This window comes from Pseudozyma hubeiensis (assembly GCF_000403515.1).
Source record: "Pseudozyma hubeiensis SY62 DNA, scaffold: PHS58, whole genome shotgun sequence".
Classification (NCBI taxonomy): domain Eukaryota; kingdom Fungi; phylum Basidiomycota; class Ustilaginomycetes; order Ustilaginales; family Ustilaginaceae; genus Pseudozyma; species Pseudozyma hubeiensis.
The window spans coordinates 289,327-301,797 of record NW_012133840.1 but is presented as its reverse complement, the minus strand read 5'-3'; the positions used below and the strand labels follow the sequence as shown (position 1 = coordinate 301,797).

The window sequence follows — 12,471 nt, the reverse complement described above, 5'->3', positions numbered from 1 at the left end:
GGTACGGTTGTGCTGTATGTCGAATTGAATGCCGGATGAGTTGATGGTCTCACAGGAAGAGGCTCCGCAACTGTCGATCAGAGTCTCTTTGCCACACTCAATTCACGAAATGTGGCCAACACCATGTCGGCAAACCAATTTCGCGATCCCAGATACGGTTGTAGTGTGTCGATCGATGATGATGTATGGATAGCCGATGCGTTTGCACTCGCACGAGTAGTTGCGACTGCCCCGGTCGCTTTCCACCCAACCAACAGCGTCTTCAGAGCCATCTTTACCCAGGGTCCCCCGGGCGGCCTCAAGCTACAATCCATATGCCGTCTTCCATGGTCATTGATGCTTGACGAAAGCTGCTACCATATGCGCTGATCGTGGCACGTTGGAAGGCGGTGCCTGTGGCGGCTCGCGTGTACGCTCGGAGGCTTTTTTCCCTCTTATGTGCCATGTGGGCGGTCCGCACATCTCGAGCACGAAAATTGAAACGCTCCGAACCGCCGCCTTCAAATATGGCACCGCTCACTTCGGAAACGCTCCGAGCGGGATGTGGGACCGAACGGCCTGCGCCGCACCCTCACGGTCTTACGAACACCACCATATCTACAAACTTCTTCAGATCCGTACGTCCGTGCTGGGCCGAGCACATTCGACGACCAAGATGGAGAAAAGACACGGCTCGCCAAGTACGGCTGGCATCGGATTGATGCCCAACACTCGAACCGGCGATCCATGGGCTGGCCAGCTCAAGTATAGTCAAGGAATGACCGCGACCATCTCGATCATCATCCTGCTCTATGCAGCTGCCTCGTTGCGGTCACGGTGGCGACGCTCATCAAAATACGAACAGGCGTCGAGCTCCGGCGGACTCACCCGACCCGTCGCGGCCCTGCGCATGCTGTCCTATCGACACCTACCCTCGTATCGGTTGGGACTCATCAACTTTCGGTTACCCGTGCTGGGAGCTACGTTGGCACTCGGCGCTTTCATGCTCGGCTTCACCATCTGGACTTTCGTGGTGCAACCTTACTATCGAGTCGACCGCAGTTTCGGAAGCCCGCCTCTCGCTCTGCGCGCAGGTATGCTGGCACTCGGCCTGATGCCGTTCATCTTCACGCTCGGCTCCAAGGTCAATTTCATCTCTCTGCTCACCGGCGTCAGTCACGAGAAGCTTCAAGTCTACCATCAGTGGCTTGCCCGATTCATGCTGTTCCTTTCCACGGTCCACGTCGTCCCTTTCATCTATCAGCCCTTGGCCGATTCCGGTGCTGCAGGATTGCGAGAAGAGTTCTTTTCGGACAGCATCAACACTACCGGCGTTATCGCTTACGCGTGTTTGTTCGTGCTCTCCTTTGCGAGCCTTACGGGTATCCGAGAGAGATGCTACGAGCTGTTCCTGCTCATACACGTCCCCGTGGCGATCCTCTTCCTGGGCTACATGTTCGTGCACTGCCAGGCACTGCTCACCTCGTGGAGGTACCTGTGGGCCACCGCCGCCCTCTACATGCTCTCGGTCTTTTTGCGCTTCGCCACGCAGTTGCAGCAGAACAGCTTCCTCTCACTCGCAAGGTGCCGAGTCGAGGCCTTTCCCGGCGGACTTGCAAAGATGACGGTTCAGTCGCCAATGCGTTGGCGCGCCGGGCAACACGTCTTTGTACGCTTCCCTGGACTTGCGCCGCTCTCGGCACATCCGTTCACCATCATTTCGATGCCATCGGCGGATGAACAGCAGCTCGTATCTACGGTCGTCTTGATGGCCAAGGCTCGCAGTGGCCTCACAAAGCATCTCTACGATCGGGCACTGCAAAGTCAAAGTCAGCATATCGCCGGCGGTTCAAGCGGACTAGACCTTAGAGCAGTGCTTGACGGCCCCTACGGACAGGATGCTAGCGTAGCCACGTATCGACACGCCCTGTTCCTGGCCGGTGGCAGCGGCATCACTTTTGTGCTCGCATCACTCCTCGAACTGTCTTGGCTATGGCAACAAAAGACAGCGACCACACGGCGCGTTCACCTCGTCTGGTCTATGCGCGATGCACAAGCGCTCGACTGGGCTCGTCAGCACCTCGTCACCATCGCTGCGCTTGCCCCTCCCGGTGCGCTCAACGTGACGATCTACATTAGCGGGAAAGACGAAGCCCCAAGAGATCTCGGCTTGCCAGCAGACTGGGAAATTCAATGGGGCACACGTCCTGCAGCCGCGTCTGCGGTGTCGGATTTCATCCGGGGCGCGTCCAATCTCGTGCATGTAGAAGCAGACGTCGAGAAGGCGCACTCAGACAGCTCGAGCGCTGCGCCACAGCCTGATGAAGATTACGCCTCTGCGGCTGTGGTCGTATGTGGTCCTACTGGCATGGTGAAGGACGCATCGAATGCAGTTGCAGCTCTCCAGAGCGAGATCCTTCGTGGCAAGCTGGCTGGCCTCGACAACGTCTCGCTCATCACCGAGCATTTCGGTTTTTAGGCACTTCTTGATCCGGGCCTTCCAGCGTCTGAAGCGACATAGCGTCCTCAGGCTTTCCCGTTGCAATGATAGTTCTAATTCACGCCTTTTCACTCCTTTTGCTTGACATGAGATCCGACCAGACTGTCCTCATCGCAAACGGCTCAAACGCAGCTCAGAAGGCTCATGGTCGGTTCATCGCAGATTGGAGTGTTACATCGAGGTAACTATATTTTGGAATTCGAAATTCTGTCCTGCATATCTCGCACGATTTTCGTGAGACCAACAGGCACAGGGCGCAACACATTCACAATCCTTGCCTGTCCCGCACGCGCCCCGCTTGCCTCGCGCCCACGCTGGGCGCTTGCAACACGCAGCAGATGCACACACGCACAAGTGCGAGTCCAGGAAAGTCGCCAACGCAACACGTCCTGCACAGCAGGGGCAGCGTCTCTGAGCTCGGGCCTGAGACAGAGTCTCTTTGAGGCTTCTCTTCTCTAAGACCATCTCGTCTGTCATCATTGTCCACTCTGGTCATAGGTCATTGGCACTCTGTTAGTTGCGCGTCGCTCTCGCAGCACGTCTCGTGGACCTTCATCCTCAACATACGCGTCAGACTTACCACACGACCGATCGCGCAGCATCGCCTTTCTCCTCACCCAGCGAGCGAGCGATTGCAACCATGTCTGGCTTCCGCAGCACGTCGAACCAGGCGCATGGCGCACCACAAGGCGGCTCCTTCGGCTCCTTGACACCGTCACGACCAGCACCACCCGTTCCGGCAAGCAAGCACAACGACCCTTTCTTGCCACCCCTATCTCAATACAACTCGGGCTCCTCAGGCGTCGGCGCCGGCGGTGGATCTTACACCGGTCCGCTCCGTCCTGCTGGGCCAGGCGCTACCGCTTCCTCCGGTGCGCCCGCTAACCATCTCGCCGGCAACAACTCGGGCTGGCAGCAAGCAGGTCCCGGCGCCACCACCAGCGGCGCCGCCGTTGTGAGGAAAGGCTGGGTCAGTGTCAAGGAGGATGGTATTCGCTCCTGGATCTGGAGCAAGCGCTGGCTTGCTCTGCGCGAGCAGACGCTCACCTTCCACAAGAACGAAACCACCTACCAGGCCGTCGCGCTCGTCTTCCTCAAGGACATCTCGAACGTATCTCGCACAGATCTCAAGCCGTACTGTATCGAGGTCGAGACCAAGGAGAAGACGTTCTATCTGCAGCTCAAGAGCGACGAGGAGCTCTACGGCTGGATGGATGACATATACTCCCGCTCGCCGCTCATGGGCGTATCCTCGCCCACCAACTTTGTCCACCAGGTCCACGTCGGCTTCGATCCCATCAGCGGAGCCTTCACCGGTCTGCCGGAACAGTGGTCCAAGCTGCTTACCACCTCGGCCATCACGCGCGAGGACTACGAGAAGAATCCTCAGGCGGTTCTCGACGTGCTTGAGTTCTACACCGATATTCAGAAGCGCGAGCGCGACGATTTTGGCCTCGGTACGCCCACCATGAACGTCCAAGCTGGACGCAAACCCAACGAGGTTGCGGGCGCTTCGTCTGCGCCTCGTTTCAAGGCCGGCACTGGCTTCGCTGGAAGCGCGGGAGCCGACTCGTCGTCCAGCTTGAGCAAGGACGCTCCCCAATACTCTGCCGCGTCCAAACCGCCTTCGGATGCCTTCCGAAGCTCGTCTGCTGCCGCCGCCTCATCGTCGGCCGCATCTTCGCTCAGACCCGCACAGACTGCCATGGCGAGGCGACCTTCCGACGACGGCCGACAGGGCGCATCCAGCCCAGCCTCATCCCAGTCCTCCTCTTCCCGCCTCGCTGGCTCCAACGACTCCAAGTACGGCCGCGCAACGCCCCCCTCCGGTACATCCGCTGCAAACGCATACCCAGATCTGGTGCCTTCGCGCAAGGCGCCCGCCGCTCCCGGCGCTGCCAAAGTCCCGACTCCTGCATCCTCGCTCGCTTCCACGCGGCCAGCTCCGCCACCTCCCAACTCGTCGGCACCTTCGAGCAGACTGGCCAACGACGGCGGAGTGCAGGGACTCAACGTTAAGACCAAAGAGCTCAAGCTCGGAAGCGATTCCGCTGGTGTCGCAGCGTCGGGCGCTGCTGGCGCTGCGAAGGCTGCACCCGTCGCCAAGCAGCCCTCGCCTGTGGCGGCGGCACTGAGTTCCGCTGCCGCTGCACCTGTCAAGCCTTTGCAGACGGCCAAGAAGGAAACGGGCGCCAAGACTGCACAGCAGAAGGAGGCCGAGCGCCGAATCAGCACCATGTCCGAGGCGCAGATCATGGACAAGCTGCGCGCGGTGGTGAGCCAGGACGACCCCAACATGCTCTACAGCAAGATCAAAAAGGTGGGTCAGGGTGCTTCGGGATCGGTATTTGTCGCCAAGACGCTGGCCACGGGTCAACGCGTCGCCATCAAGACGATGGATCTGTCTCAGCAGCCGCGCAAGGAGCTCATTGTCAATGAGATCCTGGTCATGAAGGAGTCGCAGCATCCCAACATTGTCAACTTCCTCGACTCGTTCCTGGTGCGCAACAATGAGCTGTGGGTCATCATGGAGTACATGGAGGGCGGTGCATTGACGGACGTCATTGACAACAACACGCTCGAGGAGGACCAGATCGCGGCCATCTGCATGGAGACGTGCAAGGGTCTCGAGCACCTGCACAGCCAGAGCATCATCCACCGCGACATCAAGTCGGACAACGTGCTGCTCAACGCCAGCGGTCAGGTCAAGATCACAGACTTTGGCTTCTGCGCCAAGCTGACGGACCAAAAGTCGAAGCGCGCCACGATGGTGGGCACGCCGTACTGGATGGCGCCCGAGGTGGTCAAGCAGAAGGAGTACGGTGCCAAGGTCGACATTTGGAGTTTGGGTATCATGGCCATCGAGATGATCGAGAACGAGCCGCCGTACTTGGACGAGGAGCCGCTCAAGGCGCTCTACCTGATCGCCACCAACGGCACGCCGACGCTCAAGAAGCCCGAGACGCTCTCCAAGAACCTCAAGAGCTTCCTGGCGGTGTGCCTGTGTGCCGACGTCAAGAGCCGTGCCTCTGCCGACGAGCTGCTCCACCATCCGTTCTTGCAATCGGCGTGTCCACTGTCGAGCCTCGCGCCGTTGCTCCGATTCCGCACCAAGCCAGACCGTTGAGGCAAGGTGGCCCCGATTTGTTATTGGTCGTTCATACTTTTTTGTCACCAGGTTTCCGTCCACGAGATTTGCAACATGTACCAGTCCTACGCTTCCGCTTCTGTCTGTCTGTCTGTGAGCGAGCTTGCGAACGATGCTCGGGTTGCCAAGTCTGGTCGTACCTCGACGCCTGTGAATAAGTCATAACCTTCCTTCCGCCATCACGGATGCCAAAGAAGCAGCAAAAACGACAAAACAAAACAAAAAGAAACCGATGTCCTTGACGAGAGTCGAACTCGTGATCTTAGGATTTCTAAGCAATCGCTTGCTTGTAGGTTGACTCCTGCGATGCAGGATCGTTGGTATGAGACCTACGCCCTAACCAACTAGGCCACAAAGACGATCGTTGACGGTGATGCCCGATGCGGTCGAACATTGCGTACATATACCATCATAGCGCTCGCTGATTTGCACCCAGCGTCTCCGAATCAGTGGGCCGCACAGACGCGTCCCAGAAGCGAGGAAATGTGACATAAACGCGCGTAGATTGCGAGGGCAAGATGATGATGGCGGCGCGCGGAGTTTGTGTGAGCTTCTTGGGAAATGTCGCAACCGAGTCGGATCGACGCTTGATCCTTCGTTGCGAGCTCCTGTATCTTCTTCTCTTCCTCAATCACTCGCAATTGCTCGCACCGTTTTGCTCAACATGTCGATGCCACGAATCTTTCTAGCCCGACACGGCGAGACCGAATGGTCCATCTCGGGCCAACACACCGGACGCTCCGACATCCCCCTCACCCCACACGGCGAAGAGGTGATGCGACAGCTCGCGCCCAGCATCGTCGGTGTCGGCAACGGAAAGCTCATCGACCCCACCAAGCTCAACCACATCTTTGTCAGCCCGCGCAAACGATCCCAGCGCACGCTCCAGATCATGCTCGAGCACATCCCTGCCTCCCAACGCTCTGCCATCCCAGAGGTGGAGGTGGAAGAGAACTGCCGCGAGTGGGATTACGGTGCCTACGAAGGACTCAAGACCGATGCGATCCGTGCCAAGCATCCCGGATGGGAGATTTGGACCGATGGAACACCCGATCATCCCGAAAAACCCGAAGAGCTGCCCGGAGAGTCGGCCCAACACATGAGCGACCGTGTCGACTCCGTCATCGCCAAGATCCGTTCGCTGCAGTCGGGACACGTGGACAAGCGCAACCAGGGTCACGATGTGGGTGGCAAGACGTGCGATGTGCTGCTCGTCTGTCACGGACATTTCAACCGCGTGTTTGTGGCTCGCTGGTTGGGATTGCCATTGCCCAAGGGTCGCTTGTTCGAGATGGATGCGGGGGGGATGGTGGTGTTGGGGTATGCGCATCACAACTTTGCCGAGCCTACGGTGGCCGGGATCTTTTCCAGCAAGACCGGTCCCAAGGGTGACAAGGAAGGTGCACCGGGGTCGTGCGGTTCAGCGAAGCACGAAGAGTCGCAGTACCTGGAGCTTGTCCAGCGGGTCATTTCCACGGGTGAATCTAGACCCGACCGTACAGGTACGGGTACCATTGCTCTCTTCGCTCCCCAACCCAGTCTCCGTTTCGACTTGACCAACGGCACCTTGCCACTGCTCACCACCAAGCGCACCTTCTTCCGCGGAGTGCTCGAAGAGCTCCTCTGGTTCGTTGCCGGAAAGACGGATTCCAAGTTGCTCACGGACAAAGGCGTGCACATCTGGGACGGCAATGGATCTCGCGCATTCCTCGACTCGCGCGGACTCTCGCATCGCCGTGAAGGCGATCTCGGTCCAGTCTACGGCTTCCAATGGCGTCATTTCGGTGCCACCTACAAAGACTGCGATACCGACTACACCGGTCAAGGAGTCGACCAACTCGCCTCCGTCATCGACAAGATCAAGAACAACCCTACGGATCGACGTATCCTGCTGTCGGCGTGGAACCCCGCAGACCTCGAGCTGATGGCCTTGCCGCCGTGTCACATGTTCGCGCAATTCTTCGTCTCCAACCTGGACGCGTACGCACGCGGAGAAGGCAAAAAGCACCTCTCGTGTCAGATGTACCAGCGCAGTTGCGATCTCGGACTGGGCGTTCCGTTCAATATTGCTAGCTACGCTCTGTTGACGTACATGATCGCCAAGGTGACCGACTGCGAGCCGAAGGAGTTGGTGTTGGCGATGGGAGACGCTCACGTGTACAAGGACCACGTGGAGCCATTGAAGGTGCAGCTGGAAAGGGATCCTTTGCCCTTCCCCACGTTGAGGGTCGATAGAGATATCAGGGATATCGATGACTTCAAGTACGACGACTTCAAGGTAGAGGGCTACAAGTGTCATGGAAAGATCGATATGAAGATGAGCGTTTGAATCGGGGGTTGCAGAGTACTTTCTCGGGAACCATTTCAGCATGCAATTCCAGATAATGTTTCCGGGCGTTCAGTGTGTCATACCCAGCAGAGAACCCTCAAATGTGCACTGTGCTTAGAATCACATCAGATCGGACAATCGCAAACGCGGGTGATGTGGGATGCAAGGAATACAAGGGCCATTGAAACCCCATTTTTTGTTAATTGACGGTGATGATTTGTGGAAAACAAAGTTGCGATGACGATGCGAGACGACGGCGGGTCGCCGCCGGATCTCGATCGACGGCAAGATTGCAGTCCGGGTCTGCGAATCTGTAGCGCCGGAAGAAGTCGAGGAGGGGGGAGGGATGCTTTTGACTTTTCCGTCGGAACGATACAGTGCAGTGGAACGAAACAAGCTTTTTGGGGGAAGCATCTTACAAGACGGTGAAGACACGGACAATGTTGTCGGCGTAACCGGCGAACAGGGTCTGACCGTCGGCGGACCAGGCGAGCGAGAGGCACTCGGGGTCAGCCGAGTTCTTGCCGACACCGCTGAACTCGGGCTTGAGCTCGTCGACGATGCTCTTGGACTCAAGGTCGAAGATCTTGATGCACGAGGCGGTGGCAGCGCAGAGCCAGTAGCGGTTGGGCGAGAAGACGAGGGCGTTGACAGTGTCACCAGCCTCGAGCGAGTAGAGGTGCTTGCCGTCAGAGAGCTCCCAGAGCATGGTGATGCCGTCCTTGCCACCAGAGGCGCAGAGCGAACCATCGGGGGAGACGGTGACGGTGTTGATGTAGCCAGTGTGGCCGTAGTGGTTGGTCTTCAACTTGCACTTGCTGAGCTCCCAAACCTGCAGATTGCGTAATAACAAAGAGGGGAAGTGGTGCGAGGGTCAGTGTTTGCTGCTGAAGTGCGAACGGCACAACATGCAGATCAGAGACAGGTGCGTGTATCGTCCTGGACCAGATCCAACCTCTTCCCAACTTGCAAATCCCGTTTGCGGTGGCTTTGGATGCTCAGTGATCTTGGTGACTTTGAGATATTCTCATCGAGCGATGCTCTCTATAGTAGCAAATATTAAAAAGCGCTCTTCATCGCAACTTGCCGCCCGCTGGTGCTGTTGTCCTTCGCACAGCTTTTCTCCTTACAATCTTGTCTGCCTCCACTGTCTGTTGTTGCAAAATCCATGCTGCCTGCTCCTTTTCGCCCTGATCTGCATGCGTTGCTGTGATGCGAAACTTACCTTGACGACCTTGTCCCAACCAGCAGAGACAATGACGGGGTTCTGCGGGTTAGGGCTGAAGCGGACACAGCTGACCCACTCGGAGTGACCATCGTCGGTGATGTTGAACTTGCACTCGCCGAGAGTGTTCCAGAGCTTGATGGTGCGGTCACGCGAACCCGAGACGATCTGACGGTTGTCGGCGGAGAAGGAGACGGAGAGGACATCGGCGGTGTGGCCGACGAAGCGGCGGGTGGTGGTGCCGGTGTTCAAGTCCCAGAGACGGAGGGTCTTGTCCCACGAGGCGGAGAGAGCGAACTGGCCGTCGGAGGAGATGACAATGTCGGAGACGAAGTGGTTGTGGCCGTGGAGGATGCGCTTGGGGTAACCGTAGTTGGAGTCGTCGCGCGAAAGCTGCCAGACGATGATGGTGCGGTCACGCGAGGCGGTGAGGAGGAGGTCGGGGTTCTCCTGCGAGGTGGCGATGGCGGTGATCCAGCCCTTGTGGCCGGCGAGGGAGCCCTTGTAGACGAGAGACTCAGACCTGTGATGGGAAGGGGGAGCCAATGTCAGTTTGGAGTCCTTCTGATGGTTTAAATGTACCGTCGCTTTCAGCAGAGATGGCCAGCTGCTGGAGATGACACTTTGTTCGATGAAGCACGAGATCCTTCATTCTAGCGATAATCCTGGGCATGCTGGGATGACACGCCTGTGCCATCGCAATCCAAGTTGCGCCTTTTGACGCAGCTGCATAGGCAGGTACGCAGTCTCCCGTGCTATGCTCGTCACCAAGCTGGAATCCATGTCACTAGGCATGCCGATGGCTGACCTGTCGAGCTTGCAACAAAGCCTTCCCTGCTCCGTCACATGGCGACGGGGCGGTTGCTCCTCAACGTCGATGGCACATCTGTACGCTGCTTCTCCCAAACCTTGCCGTATCGCTGGTCGAGCAAAATGTCGAAAGATACAAATATGCGTCCGGCCGTTGTCGATGAATGCCTTTCCAGTGCCCTGCAGCATGACCATCCCTGTTGCGTCGATGTAGTGCGGCGATGTTTGCTGTTGCAGCAAGAATAGACAACTTACATGTTGGAATGTATGTGTTCGGATGAGGTGGTGATGGGAGCGTGACGATGGCGACGGCAACCAACTCGAATGTACTGCACTCACTCACAATCGGCTACAGGCAGCAGGCTGTCTCACTGTGCGCGCGTGCTTTTGCTGCCGTTAGCCAGACTGCGGGAATGGCTTCACACTTGACGAGGCGAGACGCAATCAGGCTTGCTCACAGCAATCGCACGCCCTCCATCATTTAGGCGTGCAGCTGGCTTCTGGTTCAGAAAGCCATGTCGAGACGGCTACAGCATGTGTCTCGAGCAGACCGCACCTCTGGTTCTTCTCAAAGTGCACATCCCACAGCACAGCGCGGTATCGCTGATAGCAGGATGAAATCGATTCAAAAGATCGAGGCACACGTGTATTTGATTTGCAAACGAACGCTCGGCCGAGGTACTAGTAATTCAAGATCACGAATTCATCATTCGAAATTCCGACAATGTTGGCCTCTGCCTCAGAGCAGCTCCAAAGCTGGCTGAACGGCCAAAGCTTTCTCGCTCGACTGGCCTCAAAGCCTCAAATCTCGACCAGGCATGCGCAGCCTGCACTGAGCGTCGGGTCCAAAGGTACGGACTCGTGGACGAGAAGAGAGCACGCTGCGACCGCGATAATTTCGAGAGCAGCAGCCCGAGTCTCTGGCGCTCTGTTGGCTGAGCGGGCGTCGGGCGTCTCCATGTTGCCAGTCACGATTCTTCCTCTCAACCGTCTCCTCACCATCACATCTACACCTATTCACAATGGCGCCCAAGATCGACCCCAACGAGATCAAGGTGATTATCTTGCAACCCTCGCGCAATCACGCTGCTCGCACTTGCGTTGTCGACTCATAGTATACGCTGCATGGATCTTCCGCCACTTTCGACTCGACATGGCATGGCATATTCAGACAACATCATCGACAGACGCCCTGACGACGACTTCGCACACCAACAATCTTCGAGCAACCACGAGGCAGATTCCGCCTCTGCGATACATATGGTGCGGCACAAAAGCTTGGAATTCTTCGGGAGATTTAGGATTGTGTCTGGGCACGGAAAAGAGGTAGCTTGACCCTGTCCGCAATCACACCGTCGATGTTTTGCGTCGATCAACGTGGAATATGCAGTTTACGGCGCTTGTTGTTGATAAAAGCCGGCGCGCATGGCAGAAGACTTTGCTAAGGAGTGTTCGGCAAACGTGTTCGAGGGTTGGCTTACAGAGAATGCTCGGGTCTGGACTTTCAAACGCCCGACAACAGCGGACTGCATATCAAATGCAGCGCAGTTTCGTATCCCTTCAGCAAAGAGAAAATAGACGGTAACAGCGACAGCAATCCAGCATCTGCGTATCCTTGACGCACCATCGCTCGACTTTCCTCAGCAGCCGACACATGCCCCGAAACGAACAGATCTATGCAGCAAAGCCTATGTCAACAACGCAGTCCGAGAGCGAAGAGCACACTACATCAATTAGCTCTGTAAGAAACAACATGCTGACGCTTACATCCTCATTCCTTGCTTTCTCCACACTCTCAGATCATCTACCTCCGAGCCACCGGTGGTGAGGTTGGTGCCTCCTCGGCGCTTGCCCCCAAGATTGGTCCTCTTGGTCTTTCGCCCAAGAAGGTCGGTGAAGACATTGCCAAGGCCACCGGCGACTGGAAGGGTCTCCGCGTCACTGTCCAGCTTACCGTCCAGAACCGTCAGGCTGCCGTCTCGGTCGTTCCCTCGGCCTCGTCGCTCGTCATCAAGGCGCTCAAGGAGCCCCCTCGTGACCGCAAGAAGGAGAAGAACATCAAGCACGGTGGCAACATCCCCCTCGACGAGATTGTCGAGATTGCCCGCAAGATGCGCTTCAAGTCGTTCGCCAAGAGCCTCGCCGGTACCGTCAAGGAGATTCTCGGCACTGCTCAGTCCGTCGGCTGCACCGTCAACGGCCAGAACCCTCACGCCATCATCGAGGGCATCGACGCTGGCGAGATCGAGATCGACGACGAGTAAATTTTCGAACATCGGCCTCGTCTACTAGCATCGTTTCTCTCTCGTCTTCGGCATTTCTCCCTCTTTTGCATATCATGCACATCACACACAATCGCTTCATCCCCGTGATCTTTTAGATCTGACGAGCGCGATTCACGCAACAGCATCGACGACTGCACTATCACACAACACCCACACACAGAATCTCATTCGAAAAGCGAGATGGCGTGCTCCTTA

At 57.2% G+C, this 12,471-nt stretch overlaps 5 protein-coding genes and 1 non-coding gene across 6 annotated transcripts; 4 read left to right on the top strand and 2 right to left on the bottom strand.

Annotated features, from left to right (window-relative positions):
• Positions 1 to 541: 541 nt before the first annotated feature.
• PHSY_006228 (likely ferric reductase) lies at positions 542 to 2,458 on the top strand (the record flags this gene model as incomplete). Its single annotated transcript, XM_012336831.1, has 1 exon — positions 542 to 2,458. One exon carries the CDS (start codon positions 542 to 544, stop codon positions 2,456 to 2,458), a length of 1,917 nt encoding a protein of 638 aa, XP_012192221.1.
• Positions 2,459 to 3,119: 661 nt separating this feature from the next.
• Positions 3,120 to 5,606, top strand: PHSY_006227 (STE/STE20/PAKA protein kinase; the record flags this gene model as incomplete). Its single annotated transcript, XM_012336830.1, has 1 exon — positions 3,120 to 5,606. One exon carries the CDS (start codon positions 3,120 to 3,122, stop codon positions 5,604 to 5,606), a length of 2,487 nt encoding a protein of 828 aa, XP_012192220.1.
• A 254-nt stretch (positions 5,607 to 5,860) lies between these two features.
• On the bottom strand, positions 5,861 to 5,986 carry PHSY_007658. The gene has a single exon. It is a non-coding gene; the product is annotated as a tRNA-Met (tRNA).
• A 311-nt stretch (positions 5,987 to 6,297) lies between these two features.
• PHSY_006226 (phosphoglycerate mutase) lies at positions 6,298 to 7,956 on the top strand (the record flags this gene model as incomplete). The annotated part of the gene is made up of 1 exon (XM_012336829.1): positions 6,298 to 7,956. The coding sequence occupies one exon, from the start codon at positions 6,298 to 6,300 to the stop codon at positions 7,954 to 7,956; it is 1,659 nt and encodes a 552-aa protein (XP_012192219.1).
• A 415-nt stretch (positions 7,957 to 8,371) lies between these two features.
• PHSY_006225 (hypothetical protein) lies at positions 8,372 to 10,186 on the bottom strand (the record flags this gene model as incomplete). The annotated part of the gene is made up of 3 exons (XM_012336828.1): positions 8,372 to 8,788; positions 9,182 to 9,704; positions 9,990 to 10,186. 3 exons carry the CDS (start codon positions 10,184 to 10,186, stop codon positions 8,372 to 8,374), a joined length of 1,137 nt encoding a protein of 378 aa, XP_012192218.1.
• A 930-nt stretch (positions 10,187 to 11,116) lies between these two features.
• PHSY_006224 (60S ribosomal protein L12) lies at positions 11,117 to 12,255 on the top strand (the record flags this gene model as incomplete). The annotated part of the gene is made up of 2 exons (XM_012336827.1): positions 11,117 to 11,317; positions 11,791 to 12,255. The coding sequence occupies 2 exons, from the start codon at positions 11,117 to 11,119 to the stop codon at positions 12,253 to 12,255; spliced, it is 666 nt and encodes a 221-aa protein (XP_012192217.1).
• Between the last annotated feature and the right edge of the window lie 216 nt (positions 12,256 to 12,471).